Source organism: Podarcis raffonei, chromosome 10 (genome assembly GCF_027172205.1).
Source record: "Podarcis raffonei isolate rPodRaf1 chromosome 10, rPodRaf1.pri, whole genome shotgun sequence".
Lineage (NCBI taxonomy): Eukaryota > Metazoa > Chordata > Lepidosauria > Squamata > Lacertidae > Podarcis > Podarcis raffonei.
The window spans coordinates 68,259,013-68,283,000 of record NC_070611.1 but is presented as its reverse complement, the minus strand read 5'-3'; the positions used below and the strand labels follow the sequence as shown (position 1 = coordinate 68,283,000).

General features: G+C 46.4%; 1 protein-coding gene and 1 long non-coding RNA gene across 8 annotated transcripts in view; one reads left to right on the top strand and one right to left on the bottom strand.

The window, feature by feature from the left end:
- The first annotated feature begins 1,358 nt into the window (after window positions 1–1,358).
- Window positions 1,359–22,787, top strand: RBM17 (RNA binding motif protein 17). The gene is made up of 12 exons (XM_053407188.1): window positions 1,359–1,551; window positions 4,296–4,436; window positions 5,234–5,350; window positions 7,230–7,396; window positions 8,171–8,268; window positions 10,745–10,801; window positions 13,611–13,758; window positions 16,984–17,135; window positions 18,701–18,774; window positions 19,025–19,123; window positions 21,143–21,215; window positions 22,469–22,787. Exons 2-12 carry the CDS (start codon window positions 4,314–4,316, stop codon window positions 22,570–22,572), a joined length of 1,212 nt encoding a protein of 403 aa, XP_053263163.1. The 5' UTR covers window positions 1,359–1,551; window positions 4,296–4,313; the 3' UTR covers window positions 22,573–22,787.
- Window positions 8,894–23,988, bottom strand: part of LOC128422761 (uncharacterized) — a 217,364-nt gene continuing 202,269 nt past the window's right edge. For 5 of the 7 annotated variants that reach the window (XR_008332589.1, XR_008332588.1, XR_008332586.1 and 2 more), the window contains exons 2-3: window positions 9,901–10,017; window positions 8,894–9,003 (exon numbers count right to left, since the gene is read on the bottom strand). This is a non-coding gene — a long non-coding RNA (uncharacterized LOC128422761). Of the gene's footprint in view, window positions 9,004–9,900; window positions 10,018–15,301; window positions 15,421–23,988 lie in introns of those variants that run through there. The other 2 variants (XR_008332584.1, XR_008332585.1) reach the window with 2 other exon arrangements.

Below are 23,988 nucleotides of genomic sequence, written 5' to 3'. Positions count from 1 at the left end.
CAGAATGCTGGTTTCTGGGAGGCATACAATAAACATGAGCTGTATTCATTAAAACAAAAAAAACAAGAGTTGGGTCTGATCTAAGGCCCTGCTGCATGCATGCTAAGGCTTGCCTTGAAATGCAGCCTAGTTCATATGGAGTGCAGTTCCAATGCTACGGATTGGCCAGAAGTTTGATAAGAATCTACTGGTAGATCCAAGTGATTTGCAAGAGAGTTATAAATATTTTTGTCTCTCAGTAGTTGAACATTTGTAAGCACAACTGAATTTATATAAATGCTTCTGGGATGACTGGTTCCCCGTCGCACACACCCCCCCCGCGCTTATTTCTCAAGCCCCAGAGTTCCTCATTTGTTTTTTAAAAGTTTTTCTTCATTGTTTCCAGAGAAAGGCAGAAGGTAAATCAGGATCTACAACTGGTAGATTTCTGGGTGACTTGCAGTAGATCAGCAAGGATGTTGGCCTCCCAGTTGTTAAATAGCAACAGTAAAGTTATCGAAGCTACCAGCATGAGTTTGACCAAACTGCAGGAGGCAGTGGAAGACAGGAGTGCCTGGCGTGCTCTGGTCCATGGGGTCATGAAGAGTCGGACAGGACTACATGACTAAACAACAACAACATTTGCCAGGAGGTGATGGGACCAGTGGCCATGAACTTAGTTTTTTTGATGTTGAGCTTCAGACCATGTTTTGCGCTCTCCTCTTTTACTCTCATTAAAAGATTCTTTAATTCCTCCTCACTTTCTGCCACCAAGGATGTGTTATCAGTATATCTGAGGTTGTTGATATTTCTTCTTGGCAATCTTAATTCCGGTTTGGGATTCATCCAGTCCAGCCTTTTGCATGATGAATTCTGCATATAAGTTAAATAACCAGGGAGACAATATGCAGCCTTGTCGTGTGTGTGTGTGTGTGTACATACACACACACACACACAAAATCATGAACTTGGCATAAACTTTCGAAGGTCAGAGACAACACAGATGAGGGGGCAGGAAAGAGAGCATACATGCTCACGCGTGCAATCACACTGAAAAGACCGTCCACGTATATGAGCGCTATAAGAGGGGAAATGTAAACAGATCAAGAGGTCTAAGAAATACTCTCGAGGTTTGTGTTTTGAGTAATGCGCCACTAGGGGTCAGCAGAGAACTTCCCCCACCCTACGCAGTTTGCGCAGCGCCAGTAGGGCTGCAAATGGCTTTGTCTCCTTTCCGCGCGCTGCCCGCTCGAGGGCCGTAGCGTTCCCATCTCGCCTGCGTACGCGGCTGGCGTAGACTTCCTCCCGCCCGTAGGGTCGCCGGAGTCCTTTGCCTGGCTCCTCCCACCCGGCCGCCGCGGCGTTTGCGCAGCCGCCGTTTCACCCTCTTAGCTCGCCGCTCTTAGCGGGCGCTTCTAGGGAGGAGGAGCCTGATTGGTTCGCGCCGGCCGTGACGCGGGAGCTTTCCTTGGCCGAAGAGGAGGCGCCTTCTTCGGCGTCGGGTCCTACGCGAGGCCCCGGCTTTGAGGCCTGCACGGAAGGACTGGGAGGCCTTGGCCGGGCGGGGAAGAGGTAAAACGCCAGGCTTGAGTGGCTTCGGAGTACGAAAAGGAATCCAGCCTGAGGGACGGCTGTCGCTCGGCTTGCTTTGAAGGGTGTGGGAGAAAGCGGTTAACCGGAGAACCGGGTTTGCTTGCCTGCTCCGCCTCGTGACAAATTATCGCATTTCGAAAAGAAAAAGGGTGGAAAAAGTTTAATTTTAAACATTAGGTCCCTCTCATGGGCTTTTTTTGCGGGCAGTAGCGTGTGTTCCTGAGCATGTGCAGAGCGCCTCTCAGTCAGCAATTAGAAACATCGGAAGCCGCCGTATACTCAGTCATAACTTTGGGTCCATCTAGCGTAGTATTGCCAGTACGGACTGGCAGCAGCTCTCTGGGGTTTCAGGCAGGGAGTCTCTTATTTTTATTTATGCTTTTCAGGTTTATACATTTTCACTAATTTTACATTCATTTTAACATTTTAAAACTTGACTTCCTGCCCCCTCTTTCTGCGGCTCCTTAAATTTATTTTGATTATCTTCTGCGTATCCTAATTAACTTAATTTGCTCATTTATTAATCTACTTTAAATATATACTCTTATAAAACTGCAGGCTATTACAATAGTCCTGCCAACGTTCTTCACTGTTTACAATTTATCTGTAAATATTCAATAAGCCGTTTCCATTCTTTTATAAAAAGTATGTTATCTTGGTTTCTTATTCTACCGGTAAGTTTTGCCATTTCTGAATATTCCATAAGTTTTTGTATCCATTCTTCCTTTGCTGGGACTTCTACTTCTTTCCATTTGTGGGCGAGTAACATTCTTGCTGCTGTAGTCGCATAGACAGGGGATCCTTTAACAGCCCTGATGGAGATGCCAGGAATTGAACTTTCTGCAGCAAAACCGATGCTATACAGTGGTACCTCAGGTTAAGTACTTAATTCGGTCCAGAGGTCCGTCCTTAACCTGAAACTGTTCTTAACCTGAAGCACCACTTTAGCTAATGGGGCCTCCCACTGCTGCTGCACTGCTGGAGTACGATTTCTGTTCTCATCCTGAAGCAAAGTTCAGGGCCGGACTGTCACCACAATTCTGGGTCCAAGATCTCAAAGGTATCACTTTTCCAGGGTTAAAGTAAAGGTAAAGGGACCCCTGATCATTAGGTCCAGTCGTGACCGACTCTGGGGTTGTGGCGCTCATCTCGCTTTACTGGCCGGGGAGCCGGCATACAGCTTCTGGGTCATGTGGCCAGCATGACTAAGCCACTTCTGGCGAACCAAAGCAGCGCACGGAAACGCTGTTTATCTTCCCGCCAAAGCAGTACCTATTTATCTACTTGCACTTTGACGTGCTTTTGAACTGCTAGGTTGGCAGGAGCAGGGACCGAGCAATGGGAGCTCACTCTGTTGCGGGGATTTGAACCGCCAACCTTCGGCAAGTCCTAGGCTCTGTGGTTTAACCCACAGCGCCACCCACGTTCCCTCCTAAGAACATAGGAAGTTGCTTATTACAGAATTGAACTATCAGTTTATCTACACCAGGGATTGGCAAGGTTTACTGGCCATGGGCCGGATCACTCCCATGGAGATCGTCTGTGGGCCGGAGTGGTGCAGCGTGATGCTGGAAATCGTGTCTGTGCATATCCATGGCACCGGAAATCTCTGTGCATGCCCAGATGCCGAAAATTGTGCCTGCGCAGAAGCAATTTTTGGCGTCTGGACATGCGCGGACACAATTTCTGGTATCTGCACGTGCACCAGGGCTGGGACACCTGTGGTTTGGACTCCCAGCTGCCATGAGCTCCAGCCATTATAGGCAGTGGCCAGGAATCATGGGAGTGATAGTCCAGCATCCTGAGGACTGTAGGTTCCCCTCTCCTGGTCTGCCCCGTAGAGGACTTTAAGGTCCATGAATAATCACAGTTCAGAGGTCCCAGGCCTTAAGGAAGTCAGATTATCCTCCACCAGGGCCAGGGCCTTCTCAATGATGGCTCCGTGGAATGCTCTGTCCCATGAGACCAGGGCCCTGCAGGATTTAACTTCCTTCGGCAGGGCCTGTAAGACAGAGCTATTCCGCCTGGCTTTCAACTTGAACTTAGTCTGATCTTTTATTCCCCTTCCTTTCCTTCCTCTCCCCTTTTTATGAATATTACCTGCTCTGGGATCCCACAACTAATTTCCCCCTGGTCTCCTCACTGGGCCAAATAGGACTAATTTAGCCAGCTAGCCTTGGTGATCATCTAATGTTTATTGGATGGATTTCCCCCCTAAATTGATTTTTGAATTCTGAATTTATTGTAATTCACATTTTATACTGTATTTTATGCTGTTTTTTGTTGCCTCAAATAAGTGTTTTAAATTTGTTGTTAGGTGCCCTGAGCCCGGTTTTCTGAATCGGGAAGGGCGGGGTATAAATAAAAATTTATTATTATTATCTCTGGACAACTCTTAGTGGTAGCAGCACTCCTGGATTTCATTCTCGGTCCTTCCTGGAGATTTCGGGGATTGAACCCGGAGCCCTCTCAGTGCAAAACTGACGCTGCACCACTGAGCTATGATGATACCCAAATAGGAATGTATAAAAGTTAAGGAAAGGACATTCCAGCTGAACATCAGGAAGAATTTTTCTGACATTAAGAACTGTTTGACAGTGGAACAGTCGGAGGTTGTGTACTCAGGCTATTGTGCACCAGGGCAAGACTTCAAGGGCACCACCAGCAACTCTTGAGTAAAATGATAACATGATTTGTTCCTTCTCATCCTCTCTGATTCCTAGCTCTGAGCTCGAAAGAAAATGTCGCTTTATGATGATTTGGGAGTGGAGACCAGTGATACGAAAACAGAAGGCTGGTCCAAAAACTTCAAACTTCTGCAGTCTCAGTTGCAAGTGAAGAAGGCAGCTCTCACCCAGGCAAAGGTACAGTGAAGACTCTATTAGAAATACACTGTCCTAACCTTGACGAAAATTAAAAGCTACTTCAAAGTGCTTTTGAAGTGCATAGCTTATTCAATAATGTAAAAATTAGCTAGCCACTGAATTGGAGCCCAGAAATGATAATTGAAAACAGGAATTCAAGCTCTTGGGTTTTTAGATGCTGACCCTAGAGTGTTCTGCCTTAAGTAAACTGGAAAGGTTCGATTGTGCTTCTCAGCATCTTCATCTGAAATTGATAGCTTGCATCATCATTCAGTCTCCGGGGGCTGTTGAATGAATCATGTGCATTATGATCCTAATACCTTGAGGGAGACCAAATTACTGTAATTTGCAATGTTACATCACCTTCATCTTGTTTCCTGTATTTGAAAATCAGGCTTGAATGGGACAAGGGCATCTCCCAGAATTCGGATTCTGCTAAAACCTGAGCACATGTTCTGAGCATTTCCCCATCCATCTATTATCTCCACTTCTGGATAATAGAAGCAAATGAAAAGGGAAAGGGAAAAAAATAACAACAGTCAAGATCATTGGAAAGTCTGATTAGCAATATTTCCCCATAATTCCAGTAGTTTTTCTTAATGACAGCTTTTATAGCGGTTTTTGAGAGCAGTATTCTTTCTTTCTTTTTTGCAATTTTTTGGGGTGTGACAAGCCTTTCCCTGCCCCGCAAACAAATTGCTAAATGATCTAGGGTGGAAAGGAACACGGGACATTTTGTAGAACAGCAACATTTCTGGTGCTGAGTAAAGTGTCTTCTTGTAATGTACTTACTTTAGAGTCAGCGAACAAAGCAAAGCACAGTCCTTGCTCCCGTGATTGACCTGAAGCGAGGCAGTGCATCTGATGAGCGACAGATTGTAGACACCCCTCCTCACCTGGCAGCTGGCCTGAAGGTAAGACTGGAGCTGCTCCGAGGCAAACTGGTCTTTTTTGGGCGGGGGCTCATATAGTGGAATCCTAAATGCAGAAAATTGCCAGCCAGGAAACTGTGAGACACTTTCATCATGATGCGTTTCTAAAATTGATCCGTGCAATAAAGGTGTTAAGTGAAAGGGATCTTTAAATGACCTTTTATGAGACTAGTGCTGTCACACTTTTGCAAACATGTTAATGTGATAATGCCTTAATGTTTTTAAATCTTAAGTCGCTCGAAGACCTTTTAGGTAACAAGTGACTAGTAAGTATAAATAATAAGTTAGGTAATAATAATACTGATTATAATAATAACGTCGTGTTATCTGAATACATTCAGTGGTTTTCAACCTAGGGTCCCCAGATGTTTTTGGCCTACAACTCCCATGATCCCTAGCTCACAGGACCAGTGGTCAGGGATGATGGGAGTTGTAGGCCAACAACATCTGGGGACCCAAGGTTGAGAAAGGCTGTAGATGATTGGTTTGTCCCAATTTGTGCAAAACACTCAACAACAGTAACTAAGGGAGGATCAACCAATAAAGTTGCATTAACAGAGTTGGGGCGGAAATGAATGTTAGCAGGAAGAGAGCTGCAACAGAGGGGGTTCCAGTCAACAGTGTAAATTTTAAGCTAGGTCCCCAGATGCGTACAAAGGGGGCCTTTGACAAATTGCCTAATGGTGTGTGTCGCCTGATGAGGCTCCAAGGAAAGTGTTTCACAGCCTTCGTACCATCTCTGAGTAGCACTGTTTCTAAGTAGCTGCCATATTATTCTCCCAAAGGCATAATACTTGGGTACTCTTGCAGAGATCTCCTCTGCCGCTGGGGAGCGCAAGTGGGGAAGGCGCTGTTGTGCTCAGGTCCCAGTTGCAGAATTCCTATGGACATTGGTTGTCCACTATGAAAACAGGATGTTGGGCTAGAGGGCCTTTGGCTTGTTCTGGCAGTGCTCTTCTGATGTTCTTGATGGAGATAGGTTGAGGTTCATAAGGGAGTGGATGCTCTTGAAGGAGTGTTTGCCTGGTCCTTTCACTGCTTACAGACAAGAGCAAGCACCATGAAATGAAACCAGAAGCAAACTGAAAAAGCAGCGCAGTTTGGGTGGGCAAAATACCGTATTTTTCGCTCTATAAGACGCACACGGCCATAAGATGCACCTAGTTTTAGAGGAGAACAAGAAAAAAAATATTCTCTCCCTCTCTGCGCAGCGCCCCTTCAGCGAAGCAGCAGGAGAAATGGAGCCCCTGCCGTTTCTCCTCCCGCTTTGCTGAAGGGGCGCTGCGCAGAGAGGGAAAGCTGCGCAGCGCCTCTCCAGCAAAGCGAAACCGATCCCTCTTGCTCTCCTGGCTTCAGGGATAGCCGCCTGAAGCCTCTGGAGCGCAGCGGAGGCTTCGTTTTGCTTTCGCTGAAGCCATGGAGCCTGCATTTGCTCCATGAGACGCACACACATTTCCCCTTCCTTTTTAGGAGGAGAAAAGTGCGTCTTATAGAGCGAAAAATATGGTAAATACAATACGGGCAATAGGACCCAAAGGGCGATGGGTGCTTTTATCAGACAGGATTACTGCTTTGGAAAGAGTCGAGCAGACAGTTTTCGTGCAGACTCGGTGCATCCAGGTCCAACCCCAACTACTCTGGGCGCCGTAAGTGGAAGTGGCCTCATCCTGATTGCAGATCAGCAAAAGGGCAGCTGTTGACATTGGTTTTGGGGGAGGTTGTTTTTCTGTATGTTGGGTTTCGAGAGGAAATCTTTGGGAAATACTTTGAAAGTGAAATCGGCGGCACTCGGGGAGGCCTCTTGCCTGTTGCAATTCCGTTGGCTAGCTTTCATCAGCGCTTCTCCCCCTTTCAACCCCAGGACCCCGTCCCCAGTGGCTTTTCTGCAGGAGATGTCTTGATTCCTTTGGCTGATGAGTATGACCCCATGTTTCCCAACGATTACGAGAAAGTAGTAAAACGCCAGCGGGAAGAACGGCAAAGGCAGCGTGAGCTGGAGAGGCAGAAAGAGATTGAAGAAAGAGAGAAGTAAGTCACCTGGGCCGTAAACCATCCACCTACATGCTTGTCTTAGCCATTTTGATGGTGTTAAAGTCTTTACGAGCTGTAAGACATCAGGTCAGCTGATAATATTTTTCATCTTGTAAATCCTTAATTAAATCTGTGATACAGTTAATTCACTTGTTTGGGCACGTTCGCTACAGGATTTCATAGGCTCTCAGGTCCTATTTGTATGAGGAAGTTGGATATCAGTGCATCCAAGTTTTCACCTTTCAGAACAATTTTCCTTGGCATTTGAGATCAATGTACAGTGAACCAGTATTGATTTATTTCTGTGTGAATGGTATCTGGACTTGCCAAGGAGCTGCCTCAAATCATAAGCATTTGGACAGAAAGAAGTACCCCATCATTAATTTGTTGTTGTTGTTGTTTAGTCGTTTAGTCATGTCCAACTCTTTGTGACCACATGGACTGGAGCATGCCAGGCCCTCCTGTCTTCCACTGCCTCCCGCAGTTTGGTCAAACCATCATTAATTAGTGTGCTCCTTTAGGGCAAAAATCAGTTTTTGCCCAGACTTTGGATAGAAAGGAATTACTCTAATAAAACTGCTAGTGATGGATTCCGTAGGAACTATGCCAACCCTTGCAGCAAAAGAAATACAGATAGTACCTCCAAAATGCATCTGTAAACATTTGTATTTCGTAATTGTTGTAGGCAAAACACACCCTGCATTGCGAAGTGTGCTCTGTGGGTTCCCTGCACCTGAGGATTGTCATCTTAATTTCTGTTTTAATTTCAAGGAGGCGCAAAGACAGGCATGAGGCGAGTGGATTTTCAAGGCGGCCGGATCCAGATTCAGACGAAGATGAAGATTACGAAAGAGAGAGGCGGAAAAGAAGTAAGGAAATCCTAGTCACAGAGCACGGCCGTGGTTGAATACTGTAATCTCAGTTAGATGTGATGGGTTCTTCCCCTTGCCTGGAGACCAGTGTTGGTGCCCATCAGGTTGTGGCATCTTCTGGGGGCCTCTTGGGGCTGCCAGCCTCCTTGTCGTGTGGTCACCTTTGAACCAGCCTACCCAGGGGCAGCAAGCCATTAGGGGGGTGCCCCTAGATAAGTTCTCTGGTGGGCACGAAGAGCTCCCTGCAGCCCTTGAGAGCAGACTTTTTTTGTTGGCAGCACTGTAGCAAACTGCTGCTGCCACCTGGTGAAGTCTGCTCATGAGTGAGTGCAAGAGAGGGTACGCAGTGGTGCCAAGCAAGGAGCTGGTTAGTGCTTAAGGACTTGCTGAGAACAGAAAGTTCAGGGTCTATCAAAAGCTGGAGCTACTTTTCTGCATCAATTGTGGCTGCTGATTTATCTCTCTTTTGTATAGCAAGGGTGGCTTCTCTCCCACCCAGACCAGACAACCCCATCATGTCCTTGGTGCTATCAGTGTTGCAGCCCTCCCCACCCCAAACACACACAATGGGTTTTGGTGGCGGGGGAGAGGCAGGAATGGTCTTTTTCTCTCTCCCAGTAAAAATCCTTTGTAGCGTCCCAGTGCTTAAATGACAAGATGTTCCATAGATTTTGGCGATGACTTTGAAGGTCATGGCTTGGGGAAGTCTTCCATGTAGCCTTGGTTCTGAACCTGTAAAAGGGAAATGGCAGTGAGACTGGTTGCGGGGTTTAAAGCAATCCCGGATTTGTGAGCGTGCCATTTAAATTATCGCCGACATTGAAGAGGCAGCGATGGAGAAGTGGCAAAGTAGGGGACCACCTAGACATTTCCAACTATTGAAGTTTTCTTCAAATTTACTCCGTAACTCCAGGTATAGGGCGGTATATAAATTCAATAAATAATAATAATAATAATAATTTTAAGTTGCCAGCTTTAGTTGGGCTTCCTTCCTTTTGGGAACTGGAAATAAATAACTTTGTAATGGAGATCTTGCAGAACACAGTTCCCAATTGTAGAGGGCTTTATTGCTTGAAGAAATATGCTCTCTTGTGCTTCTCGGCATTGTGTCATCTTTCTGAGCTGCACATTTAATTCCCTGGCTGACTTTGAGCCATGTTAATCTCACCAAACCTCTGGCTCTCTTCCTCCCATTATGCTCTCTTCTTTTGCTGTTCAAGAACCCATTTCCACTGGGATCGGTGTTGGCAGATGCACAGGACAGGTGACTGGTCGCAGAATATAAGGAGGCCTTTATTGTGCCCCAATTAACCAAGCAAAATCACCCTGGCGGTTTCTTGCCGGGTGTCTTACTTCTGGCATGGAACAAGCTGTGCCAGACCTTGGGGTCTGAAGCCTCTAAAAGGGGCTCTGTGTTTTTCTCACACACATTTTGAGGAAAGGGGCATCTGGTGGAGCCATATTTCCAAAGACCCTGGGCTTATACCTTTTAGGAGCCAGGAGTGGCAGAAACCAGCGGCAAAGTGATAGAACAGCTGCACACCTCTCTGATACCCCAACCCTTTCATATCAGCGGCAATGTGTCATCAAAGTTTTCATTCTTTTGGTTGATTGTAGCCTGGGGCTTACCAAGGCAACTCAGTGTTGGGATGTAGTTCAGGACATGCTGAGCTTTGGGGATGCTTTCTGGCTCCAGGTGCCTCCCTAGGCATTGATGCTTTTATCACTGAAGCTGAGTGCATTGAACTAATAATAATAATAATAATAATTCATTTATACCCCGCCCTCCCCAGCCAAGACCTGGCTCAGGGCAGCTAACACCAGGTATAAAAACAATTGATTAAAATAGAACTTAAAAACAATATTAAAGTACAGTGGTACCTCGGGTTACATACGCTTCAGGTTACATACGCTTCAGGTTACAGACTCTGCTAACCCATAAATAGTGCTTCAGGTTAAGAACTTTGCTTCAGGATGAGAACACAAATTGTGCTCTGGCGGCACCCCATTGCCCAAGGTGGTGCTTCAGGTTAAGAACAGTTTCAGGTTAAGTACGAACCTCCGGAACGAATTAAGTACTTAACCCGAGGTACCACTGTACAACATTAAAATGCAGCCTCATTTCAGTAGAAACTCAAATCAAAAACTTTTTGGAGATGAAAACGTCAAACCTTCACCAAGGCCAGCTACCCAGACTGGTCCCACATGGGCCAGAAAAAAGTCAGGGAAGTCCCCAAATAAGAGTTCCATCACAGAAGGAGAAAGGAAAGAGGGGGAGTGGATCAAGTTATGCATATGCGGTGTAATATCTCTTTATCCCATCAGCGCACATGCCTAGCCTGTTGACCTTCCAGAAAGACAGTTACGTTGAGTCCATTGCAGCAAAACCAAGGAAGAATCTCTGATTCTTGTGACACCTATTAAGTCTTGCAGATTCCTGCATTCTTTTTCATGCAATTGTTTCCTTTCACAGGTATGGGAGGAGCTGCCATCGCACCACCTACTTCTTTGGTTGAGAGGGACAAAGAACGTATGTTTAAATTATTATTATTTTTCTTTGAAGTTGCTAATGCCATGGCTTTCAAAAATGTCTTACCTTCAGCGGATGCTTTCCAGGGACACCCGGCTGCTGTGGATATCTGCCACAAAACCCTGGGCACTGCAGATGATATGAGGGCTGGATGCACACTTGGTTTCTGCAGGGCCCTGGACCAGCCTCTTGGGCCTCTCCATCACCTTGTGCAAACTGAAATTTATTCTTCACAGGCTGCAAGCCTGTGTATGAGTTGTAGCCTTTTGGGCTGTTTGGAAGGGGTCTTCATGTGAATGAATTCTCCCTGCCAAAATGAAAATAATCCCCACACACAGAATGCTAGCATGTCAGGAAGAACGCTAGGCTAGAAAGACATCTTCTCCATGACATGTTAGGTTTTTGCATGTGTAGGAATCTCTTTTTTGGAGTTGGAGGGAGAGCATTCATTTTACGACAGCTTCCTTCCACCCCAACTCGTAGTCCAAAACGGTACAGTTGAGACGGTTTACCATAGCTGCTGTTTGTAAGAACTAGGTTCTAGTGATTAGTCTGCTGTGGCAGCAGAAGAGTGAAAGGGTTGGAGAAACCTGTCAGGAATAAGCATGGACCAATGGTACTAAATAGTATGGGAAACAGCCTTACTAGAAAAATTAACCGATAAACTGAAACTGACACGGGGACAAATAGAAGAAGACGCCTTCACCCTGGTATGGCTCCTCTTTATCACATACACATCCCAACAAGACAATGACACAAATCCACCAACAACATACAAATCAATATGGCTAACCTGATCCAAAACACCCACCCACCCCACTCACACACGAAAACAAAGACCACCACAGCCAACCACAAATGAACAGCCACACCCTCGGCCAACCCCAACCTCTCTCACCACCAAAGGAACACAAGTGAACCTGCACAAGCAACGCTGACACAAAACCTCACATATATTAAGTAAAATAGAAACATCACCACCCAACTCCACCCCCACTCATATTTCCCCCCTCCACCTCTTTCCCCCTATTCTTCCTAATGTCTCAACAAATGAAACCGATTTGTAAAAAAAAAGAAAAGTGTTACATAGAAAAAAATATGAGAGAGAGGCATTGCACATACCTTTGTAAATCAAGAAAATCTTTAATAAAAATACACTTAAAAAAAAATAAAGAAGAGTGAAAGGGTGAGCAAATGCTTTTTGAGGTGGCACCATGTCTGCCATTACTGATCTTCTCGATGACACACACACGCCGGATAGGCCTCTAAATGACTCCAAAGCAGCTTGGAAGTCAGCCTGAAGATTCCCGTGCTAAACCTGGCATGAATGTCATTGAAAATGGTTTCGTCTGAAAGCGTTACTCAGTGCGGCGCTTCCTCACTGCTGGCAGCAGTCTGCACTGTGGCTTGTTTCAGCTGACAGGGCTTTTTAAAAAAACTACACCTAGGGTAGCCAGTTCCTACCTTAGCAGTTGAACCCCAGGTGTTTCCACTTTGCACATTGTGTTAGACTTCTGGGAATTTGGGTGGTTGCATTTTTCACAGTCATGTTCACGCACCTGTTGTGGTCTAGGTTGGAGGAGGGAACAACTGCATGATCTGTAAATAAGATGGGCCCCTCTTCTGTTTTGCTTCCATTTCTCAGAATGGGTGGGACAGAGCTTTGCTTAAGCCATTCATCCCTGTTGTAATAGCAAGAGCGGTGGTACATTGTTGGGAAATGCACCATGGGTCTCGCACAAGGTAGACAAGAAAGTGAGCATGAACAAGCCAGTGAGGGGCTTGCTCTCCTAAGGAACGTGGGGTATACCAGCAGGCACTGGCATTAGGCCTGCGAGCTGGCAGAGCCCTGGGACTCTGAATTTACCCATGGCAGCGTCCTGGGATTCTTGGAAAGCAAGGGGAGCACCTTCCGTTTCTGACTCCTCCGGGTCCAGTTATCTGGAAGCGAGCTGCAAAGGGGTGTGTGCAGGTGTGATGGTTGGGGAAATGAAGCAGCTCATTAAATGTAGCCGTCGAGCTGAGTTGTGCAGAAACAAGTCGATGTTCAAGGTTGCATTGTGGTTTTCTTTTTAATCTTGATAAATTCTGCACTCATCCATTAGGTGGCACATTATTTATGGTGGGTAGGATGAGGGTGGAGTTGTGGGTTAAACCACAGAGCCTAGGACTTGCTGATCAGAAGGTCGGCAGTTCGAATCCCCGTGACGGGGTAAGCTCCCGTTGCTCGGTCCCTGCTCCTGCCAACCTAGCAGTTCAAAAGCACATCAGAAGTGCAAGTAGATAAATAGGTACTGCTCTGGCAGGAAGGTAAACGGCGTTTCTGTGCACTGCTCTGGTTTGACAGAAGCGGCTTAGTCATGCTGGCTGCATGACCCGGAAGCTGTAAGCTGGCTCCCTCGGCCAATAAAGCGAGATGAGCGCCGCAACCCCAGAGTCGGTCACGACTGGACCTAATGGTCAGGGGTCCCTTTACCTTTACCTTAGGAAAAAAATAGATGAATGGGGGATTGTCCCCACCCCCAGTTGTATATTTATTTTGAAGAATTTGTCTATTCTCTTGTGCTGATTCTCATGGCGCTACAGCCCCTTTACATTGGACCTCTCGCTTGCCATTACTAGCTTTGAATGACATTTGCGCCGGATCAGGTGTTTAGCGGGCAAGATAACGGAGATATGGGAGCTGGAACTTACAAGGCTGTTCAGTTATCTGTGCAAGCGAGTCAGGAAACACATGCTGGCCATAATGGAAATGCATGGTTTTTTGTGGTTTTTCGGCTTAATGTTGAACGTCCCACTTCGCTTCCAGCTGTATCGTCGTCATTCCCGTATGAAGAAGAGCCCAGGCCTCGCGGTTCATCATCATCCAAAGCAGCCATTCCTCCCCCGATGTACGATGAGCCTGAGAGGCCTCGATCTCCGACAGGACCCAGCAATTCCTTCCTTGCTAACATGGGGTGAGCGAATGCAACCATTTCAGCACTTCCTACAAAATGCCAGGAGGGGGCAGTGGTGGCCAGTACTGGGAAGCCACCCTGCAACTTCTGCATGCGCTATGGCATGTAAATTGCCATGCAGCTTCTAATAACTCCAGTTTTGTTGTTGAGGTCAAGCCCAATGTCCAAGAGGTGGAACTACAGTTCCCAGTAGCAGCTCCGGGTCTCCCCTTTTCTCAAGCGAAGCTCTCTACAGTGGTACCTTGGGTTAAGTACTTAATTTGTTCTGGAGGTCCGTTCTTAACCTGAAACTGTTCTTAACCTGAAGCACCACTTTAGCTAATGGGGCCTCCTGCTGCCGCTGCGCCACCGCTGCACGATTTCTGTTCTCATCCTGAAGCAAAGTTCTTAACCCAAGGTAATATTTCTGGGTTAGCGGAGTCTATAACCTGAAGCGTCTGTAACCTGAAGCATCTGTAACCCGAGGTACCACTGTACTGACGGAGGGTGAGTGGCTGCGCAACGGCCACCTAAAGCAGGGAGACAGTTTGGGGATTCTGCACGCGGGCCACATGCTGTCTGCCGTTGATTTCAATTAATTTGGCATCTTGCAACATGATCCCCTCCTGTGTGCTGCACCTGCCGGGCAGCTGCCTAAAAGACTGTTTCCTACTTTCACGTCGTACTCTTTTGATGGCCTAAGACAGGGGTCAGCAAACTGTTTCAGCAGGGGGCCAGTCCACTGTCCCTCAGACCTTGTGGGGGGTCGGACTTTATTTTTTTGGGGGGGGGGAATGATGCAAGAGCACCACGAGACCCGGTGGCTGCTTACCTGTGTCTTGCAAGCGGCAGGGGCTGGCGGTGGTGGTGGCGGAGGGACGATGAGCAGCGTGCAAAAGGGCTCTGGAGAGGGGCTGCTTAAAATGGCGGCCGCTCGAGGGCTGCTGCCGCTGGCACCAACAAAGCCCAGCCCCCTTCCTCCTCTAGGCAGGGCGGGGAGAAGCCAGGAGGAGGGAGGGAAGAGGCGCCACCGCTGCCGCTGTGTGAGGGAGAAGGAAAGAAATTGCGTGCTGGCGATCCACATGGCAGTTCCAGGACTGTCCACAGGCTGGATCCAGAAGGCAGTTGGGCCTGATCTGGCCCGCGGGCCTTAGTTTGCTGACCCATGGCCTAAGATAACTGAATTCAGCTCCTGACCTCAAAGAGGCGCAGGTTTCTTTAGAGACCTGACATTGACTTTAGCCGCCAGAGCTCTGTGTGGGCTGCAGTTCCATAAAACTACAGTACACAGGAATAGCTCAGGTCAAGTGCAGTCTGCAACGAAATCTTGCACTGTGTCCCTCGCATGCATGTTGATTCTTCTCTGCTCCAAGACTTGGGGAACTGCCCTCATGGCTGTATATGCACTTACTTACTCCTTCCCCTCCCTGGTGCATGAGATCATGCATGCACTTGTTGCTTTACTGTTCAGGAGCGGGGATGTTGCCCCCTTTTGTAGGGCTGTGGTGGTCCAAATCCCCGCGATGAGGTGAGCTCCCATTGCTGGGTCCCTGCTCCTGCCAACCTAGCAGTTTGAAAGCACGTCAAAGTGCAATTAGATAAATAGGTACCGCTCTGGCGGGAAGGTAAACGGCGTTTCCGTGCGCTGCTCTGGTTCGCCAGAAACAGTTTAGTCATACTGGCCACATGACCCGGAAAAACTGTCTATGGACATCTCTGCCAATAAAACGAGATGAGTGCCGCAACCGCAGAGTCATCCGCGACTGGATCTAATGGTCAGGGGTCCATTTACCTTTACCTTTAATTTATACTTATGGATATAATGGCTCCGTCCTGCCTGCAATATGCTTGAATCTTCCTATAACGCACAGATGATCCTGCTATTCCTACAAAGTCATTGGCAACAATTCAGCTTTGAGGAGATGGGTGACATCAGGCATGGAGTTCAGCTTCCTGACTTCCTGAAAATCTAATGCTGGTTTTACGATGTGGCAGGGAAAAGGGGTAGAGTCCCGAGGCAGTAGAGTAGACTGTTCCCTTTCAGATTGCAAGTGGTGGCTCACAGTTTGGTACGCTCCACAGAGAGAAATATCCTTCCAACTAACAAACTGACATAGCAGATAAGTTCTGTTTTACAGCATTCTCTCTGATCTGCTGTTTAATAATAATAATAATAATAATAATAATAATAATAATAATAATTGCACAGAGCATTTTCTTCAAGGATTCATTCAAAAATGGATTCCCTTTGCCTGCAGGCTGAAATGATAAAATTCATTATGCTATCTTATTCTGTTTCGTGTATAACTTCATTAAATAAATAAATAAATTGAAGCTCCTAGCCATTACAGATTCAAATATACTTGAAATCACCTGGGCGATGCTTCAGGAAAAACAAGGAATGGCCAATTAAGATTGTCAGTGTTCTATATACTTCCTTTCCCTTTCTTGTGATTATAATAAACCATGCAAAATGTTTAAACAATAGAGAATTATGAAATTATGAAAAAAAAGAACAACATTATGAAAACTTGTTTAATGAACAGTTAGCTTGGAAATACGTTTCCCTTTGGACAGTCTATCACTGATGATGATACAGTTTTGCTTGCTACCCCAGTTTAGTGAACAACTGTAGTTTGCTTGCGATATTTCAGAAAAGTAGCTGAATCTTGCTTATTCTCTGGGTGTATTCATTTTGCTAAACACTTCTAGATAAATCTCAGGGGCTGCTGTGCCAGTTAACATTTTAGCATTTAATGCTGCAGAGGATCATCTGATCCAACCCCTGACTAACACATCCATTCTATCACCTGGTTTGCACGTAACGCTAAGCTGAAATGTGGCTTAGCAGGAATGAGCAAACATAGGGTCTCCCAGAGAGGAGATTGTTGCTTCTTTGCTGCTCCTTGGTAACTTCGTTAGCTCCTTGCACCAAGCCAAGTTACAGTTTGGCTTAGCGTTTGAATCCAGGCTCATGGCTTAGCTCCTGCCTGAAAAACCACAAACTTTGCCCTGTAGTTTGTAGCTGGTGGTGTGTCTGGCAGAGCTAAACCACATGCCCAGGTCCAGATGACTTGCTAAGCCAAAACATGGTTCAGCTCCTCATAGCGACAAAGCGGCCGCAGTGTCCTCATTTGGAGCTGTACGCTTGCTCCTCTGTGCCAAGCCAAGGTTTAGTGCTGCAAACGAGAGCTGTCTGATTTCCCAAGGGGTTGCCCACTCAACCCGACTCTGTTTCATCTCCAGAGGCACAGTGGCGCACAAGATCATGCAGAAATACGGCTTCCGAGAGGGCCAGGGTCTCGGGAAGCACGAGCAGGGCTTGAGCACGGCGCTGTCGGTGGAGAAAACCAGCAAGAGAGGTGGCAAAATCATTGTCGGCGATGCTGCTGATAAAGGTAATTTGGGGAGACATCTCTGGAGTAGGGAATAACAATGTTGACAGGTGGGCAGCGGTGCTGAGGCAGAAAGGCGGGGTGACCTCATGCCACACAGACCAAGTGCTGATCATCAGGGGAAACTTAATAATTAACTGCCCTGTTGGTTTCCGTTCCTTTAATCAGCCTTTCATTCCCCTTTGTGCCCACCTGTAACAGGCTTAACTGAGGCTTACCTGCTTAAGCCTTTTCTTAAAGATCAGGTTAGTTCCTTGCTCTTGGGTGATTATTTGCCCCCTCGGGACTCCAGAAGTGCTGCAGAGCCTTGGAAAAGTTGTGTTGCCATCAATCGCAGTGGTATGCTCTGCCTTGTCCTTTTCCCTCTGGGCCAGGAGGTCTCCAGTAGGAGTTACTGCTTCATACAGGCCCCATAGAGCCCTATAGTGGGGATGCTTTTGGCTTGTAGTACTTCGAGACATCTGAAGGCAGCCCTGTTTAGGGAAGTTTTTAATATTAGATGCTGTATTGTTTTAACATTTGATTGGGAGCCGCCCAGAGCCGCTGGGCAAACGCAGCCAGATGGGCGGGGTATAAATAATAAATTATTACTATTATTATTATTTGAGAGTGTGACGTTCTCGGTGCTTTTTTCCTAGGAAAAAAGTGCTGGTTCTCACCAACAAACAGGGGCATAGGGCCAGCGCATGCGGGAGAAGCGTGGCTGGATATCAGGGCTGGGCAGTGAGGACAGGATAGCTGCTTGATGTTTCCTTGCCTGCCCACCTGCCGATTGGTGAAGAGATCTCCCCTGCCTGGGCAAACACTAATCAGGCTTGGAGAAGGAGGTGCGATGCTCTGATGGGGTCCAAGAGCCCTCCCACCTCACCCCCCCAAAAGGTGGTGGTCCTGAACACCATTGCGTACTGCCTGAAAAAAAGCACTGGGTGTTGTGTTTTTGTATACAGTGGTACCTTGGTTCTCAAACTTAATCCGTTCCGGGAGTCCGTTCAACTCCCGAAACCATTCAAAAACCAAGGCACAGCTTTCGATTGGCTGCAGGAGCTTCCTGCACTAAAGCTGAAGGTGCTTCGGATGTTTGGCTTCTGAAAAACGTTCACAAACCGGAACACCTACTTCCGGGTTTGCGGTGTTCGGGAGCCGATTTGCTCGGCAAATAAGCCATTCGAGAACCAAGGTATGACTGTATTCTGTTGGAAGCTGCCCAGAGTGGCTGGGGCAACCTAGCCAGGTGGGCGAGGTACAAAAAAACAAATTGTTGTCCTCGGTGGGTGTGAGTAATTAAACCTAGCGACCATTCCCAAAGGTGGTTTTACTCGGATTGAAATTGATGACGCTAGCTTAGACATGCTCACTAATTCCAGTGGGTCTGCTCTGAGTATAACAGCCTGAATAGCTCTGTTGGTTCTGTTCTTTATGATCTGAACACCCGCCCCAGATTCCTAGAATCAAAAGAACACCCTCAGGCATCCCTGGGTCAGGATTTACCTAGCATGTGATTGCTCACGAAGTAGCGATCCAGTATTTAATGTTGTCCTGTTCCTGCTTTCTTCCTTTCTGCATTGCAGATGCCTCCAAGAAATCGGATTCGAATCCCTTAACAGAGATACTAAAGTGCCCTACCAAAGTGGTTCTGCTACGGGTGAGTCATCCCCCACCCCCAGTCTTGTGGATTAAGCCTCTGACTGGTATTACAATACAGTGGAACCTCTACTCACGACCACAATCCGGTCCAGAGGCCTGTTATCTCCCACAGACGCTGTTAGACAGTTGAATGCGCATGCGCACTCTGAGAGTTCTCCCCCCCCCCCACTTCCGCTCAGCCCTGAGCGCAGGCAACCCGCGCTATGCCACTTGCCCCCTCTTCAATTGGAATTTTTCTTTTTTTGCAGAATATGGTTGGAGCTGGGGAGGTTGATGAAGACCTGGAAGGCGAAACCAAGGAGGAATGTGAAAAATACGGCAAAGTGGGGAAGTGTGTCATCTTTGAGGTATTAGCTGACATCGTTTTCCATAGTTTCCTCGTGCCCCCCCCCCCCCAGCAACAAAAATGTTATAAGTAGTGCACAAAAACAAAAGAGATACCTGACGGGCTTACAACACATTAAAAACACAAAACGTTGGCAAGAAGGAAATCTGTGGAGATCCAAAGTTAGCTGAAGATCTGCAGAGTAATTATATAGTTTACTTATATAAATGCCACAATTCTATAATTTCATTGTACATTGATCAAAACACATATATTACATAGTTAAGAAAATACTGGCAAATTATATCACAGTTACCAAGGGGTTGTTGTTGTTTTACTAGAATGCAAAATAAAAGGCATGCCAGTTTCTGTTGGAAAAACTGTTATTTGTTTGCATTCTTGAACCCAAGAGTAATTAATAACAGGTAATTTTTGTGTATGACCATAAAATCTGGAGACTGATTTTCTCCCCCACGTGGTATGTGATGAAGCTATAGACGAGTCTAATTAAGATTCATATGGCTTTTCCTTGTAGAATTTCAATGCACAACTTTTCTGAGTTCAGCATATTTAATCAAGGAATGCAACATCCTTATTTCTGAACAGTTAAAATTGTGCTTCACTTGTATACATCTGGCTACAATCTTCAACTGAAAATATTGCCATGACACAGCACACCTGTGATGGGATGATGAGCTGCTTGTGCGTAAAATTCCTAGTCCCTCAGAGTTTGGCTAAGTCCACAAACCTCTGTCTGTGACGGAGCTCCTTAAGCATGGCTCCGTCAGTCGCTTGTAGAATCAGACAGTGGGCGTTTACGGAACTTCTTCCAGCATAAAAGTTCCTTAACGGAAACGCGTCTTCTGGCCTCTCAGCGTGACAGTTTCCGGCGAGGAGTGGGTGTCCCTATGGGAGGTCCTGAAACCTCCCCACTGTTTTCGCTTGAAGTGTCTCTGAGCCCTCCCTCCGACTCACTTTCCCTTGGAGCTACTCCTCTCCCCCTGCTGGTTCCCTCCTCAGCTGATAAGTCTCTCTCAGCCTCTGTGAGCCCTTTCACCTCCTGTTTCTCCGATGGCAGTTTCCTGACAACACCATTTGACCCTGGAGTTTGAGCGCGGACTGATGTTTCTTGGTTGTTTGGCTGTCCTGTAAACTTTGCTAAGCTGGTCATTTCCCAAACCACCTGAAGCCCTTCAGACTAGGGCAGCACGGACTGCACTTTTCAGCATCTGTCGTGCGTCATCCTGGCAGCCGCCAAACAATCCGATACTGGTTCATACAGTTGCTCCAGTTTTACATATCTAATCCAAAGTGTGTCAAAAGTCATCCGGCAGGCAACCTGAGTCAGTTGGAATTTTGAGCTGAAAGGAATCCTTGGGGGTTGCTTGCTCCGTTTCCCAGAATGCAGACAGAGTTTGTTGTGTCTAAATTGAGAGAGCCAGTATGGTGTAGTGGTTAAGAGCGGTGGACTCATAATCTGGGGAACCGGGTTCGCGTCCCTGCTCCTCCACATGCAGCTGCTGGGTGACCTTGGGCCAGTCACACTTCAATGAAGTCTCTCAGCCCCGGGGGGGGGGGGGAGGAAGGAAAAGGAGATTGTTAGCCGCTTTGAGACTCCTCTGGGTAGTGATAAAGCGGGATATCAAATCCAAACTCTTCTTCTTCTTCTAAATTAATGCCTGGCAATCTTTCATCCAGTCCCTCCATTAAAAAAAATAAAAATACAACAAAAACTCCCACCAAAATCTATTTATTTACAACAACCCTGTGAGGTAGGTTAGGGAGAGAGATTGTGGCTATTAAATAATTCCTAATCATGATTTCCCCCGCTCTGAACATTTGTTGGAATTAAGTAGCCACATATTAACTGCATTTATGGCTGCCCTTTGTCTTTTATCTAGCTGAAGCATGAGATTGATGTGGATTTATATAAGATTCTTCAAAAGGAGTAATCCTTGGGAGAAATCGGAGGTTGCAGTATTGCTATGGCTATTTTATTTTCACCTCTCTTTGCAATTGTTTGTTTGTTTCTTTTCCTCAGATTCCAGGGGCACCTGATGATGAAGCTGTGAGAATATTCCTAGAGTTCGAAAGAGTGGAATCTGCAATTAAAGGTAACAATCTAATAATGACCAGTCCAGTACTTAGCTCCTTATTTAATATTTACATCAATATCCCACTATTGCTTCAAGGTGGCATATGTGATTCCCTTTTCCATTCCCCATTTTATCCTCACAATAACCTTGTAAGGTAGGCTGGGCTGGGAAACTGCAACTGCTCCAAGGTCACCTGGTGAGCCGAGCAGGGTTTGAATCGTGGTCTCCAAATCATAGTCCAACTTCTGGCCCTGAAGTCTGCGGAACAATATTCAGTTCCATTTCTGGTTGTGGCAATATAGACTTAAGATGTGTCTCTTGAGCCTGGACTGATGCCCGGCTGGTAGACATTATTCTTTGTGGCTCCTTTGCATGACGCAAAGTCACACGTCTCAGTAACCGTCAGCCTCAGTCAACTTTGAAGCACCCACAGGATTAAACACCCAATATTAGTCCTCCCTCACTTACAAATGTTAAAAGCATCACAGGACCATAGTTTAGAGGTCCTGGGCCCTAAGGAAGTCAGGCTATCCTCCACCAGGGCCTTTTCAGTGATGCCTCTGAACTGGTGGAATGCTCTGTCCCAGGAGACCAGGGCCCTGCAGGATTTAACCTCCTTCTGTTGGGCCTGTAAGACAGAGCTATTCTGCCTGGCCTTTAATTTGAATTCAGCCTGATCTTTAATTTCCCTTCTCTTCCCTCCCCCTCCCCTTTTATGAAGATCACCCGCTCTGAGACCCCACAGCTAATTCTCCCCTGGCCTCCTCGCTGGCCCAAGTAGGACCAATTCAGCCAGCTAGCCCTGGGGATAATAATAATAATAATAATAATAATAATAATAATAATAATAATAATTTTATTTATATCCCGCCCTCCCCAGCCGAAGCCGGGCTCAGGGCGGCTAATAACAATAAAACAGTACAATGCTTATTAGATGGATTTCCCCTAAATTGATTTCTGAACTTTGAATTTTATTGTTGTTCATGTTTTTATACTGTAATTTATTCTGCTTTTACAATTAAATATTTTAAATTTGTTGTTAGCCTCCCTGAGCCCGGTTTTTGAACCGGGAGGGGTGGGGTATAAATAAAAAAAATTATTATTATTATTGCCCAGCTTGAACTGAAATGGATGCCCTTGTTAGCGTAATCTAGTGAACTTGACTTGGTTATTCTCCCACTTTTTCGCCCAATTTCTAATAAGAAGGAATGTTTCTGAATTGCTCTCTCAGCATTTGATAGGCATTAAAAATATTATTATTATTATTCCAGCTGTTGTTGACCTGAACGGAAGGTACTTTGGCGGACGAGTAGTGAAGGCATGTTTCTACAACCTGGACAAATTCCGAGTCTTGGACCTTGCGGAGCAAGTCTGATTTTCCTGCCCCCCCCCCCGAGGCCAAACACGGATGCATCATGCCAGGAATCTCATGTTCTTCAACTCCATCCTGGGATTGCAGCAAGAGACAGCGTCGTTTAGAACAAACTGGAACTAAGTCCTTGAATGGATGTTTCTCGTTCGTTGTGTTGGACTGTTTATATTTTATTGTGGTAGAAAATTCCATAAAGATAATTGCCCGTTTTTCTTTAAGATCCAGCTGTTCTTTGTTTGCCTCCTCAAGAATCCTCCTGTAATTTGCAGGTGGGGCAGTGTTTTGTGCCTCCATCTTTCTGCTGAGTGGTACTACATGAACGCGCCCTGCTGCCTGCAGGGGGTCTGTCCTTCCCTCGCAAAGCTCTGGTCCCCTTTCGCTTCTACTTAAGTGGCAGACCACAGTTCACCTTAACAACAAAACTTGCATTACTGTTAAAGCCGAGAGCGAGAGAGAGAATTGAAGCACAGAAAGGGAAGCATGTGAGGTTCATTTCGTACTAAACTGTGGTTTGGTGTTACATCTGAACCAAGCAAGATTAATCAGGAAGTTGGAAACAGCGGAGTGGGAAATGGGCCTGTTTCAGAACCGCTGCAGCTTAGAATAATGGAATTGTAGAATTGGAAGGGACCCCAAGGGTCATCTAGTCCAACCCCCTGCTGCAATGCAGGAATCCCGGCTAAAGCATCCCTGACAGATGGCCATCCAACCTCTGCTTAAAAACCTCCAAGGAAGGAGAGCCCACAACCTCCCGTGGGAGTCCGTTCCCCTGTCAAACAGCTCTTACTGTCAGAAAGTTATTCCTGGTGTTCAATTGAAATCTCCTTTCTTGTAACTTGAAGCCACTGGTTTGAGTCCCACCCTTCAGAGCAGGAGAAAACAAGCTTCTTCCCTCTTCCATATTGAATTGAAATTGAAATACTTTATTGTCACTCGTACAACTTCTATACAGTGAGATTGCACAGGCACCCCCCACTCAGCTCTCTTAGTCTTAATTCCCCTCGTTTACTGACGCACACCCACCAAACCCAAAAGTCAGTTGCCTTCCTGTTATCTTTTCATTCAGCAGCCTAACAGCCCACGGATAGAAACTGTTCTTTACCCTGTTGGTGGGACTAATCAGGCTTCTATATCTTCTGCCCGAGGGCAGGAGATCAAGAAAGTGCCGGCCAGGGTGTGAATCATCCCTGAGAATTTTCCTCACTCTCCTGAGGTAACGTTCTTCCGCTATTTCATCCAGCAGATTCACGGGACAGCCCATAATATCTTGTGCTGTATTCACCACCCTCTGTAGGCACTTCCTATCAGATGATGTCAAACCACCGTACCACACCGTGATGCATTATGAAAGGACACTTTCTGTTGTGGCCCGGTAGAAGGAGATCATTAAATGTTGATTGACATCATTCTTCCGCAATA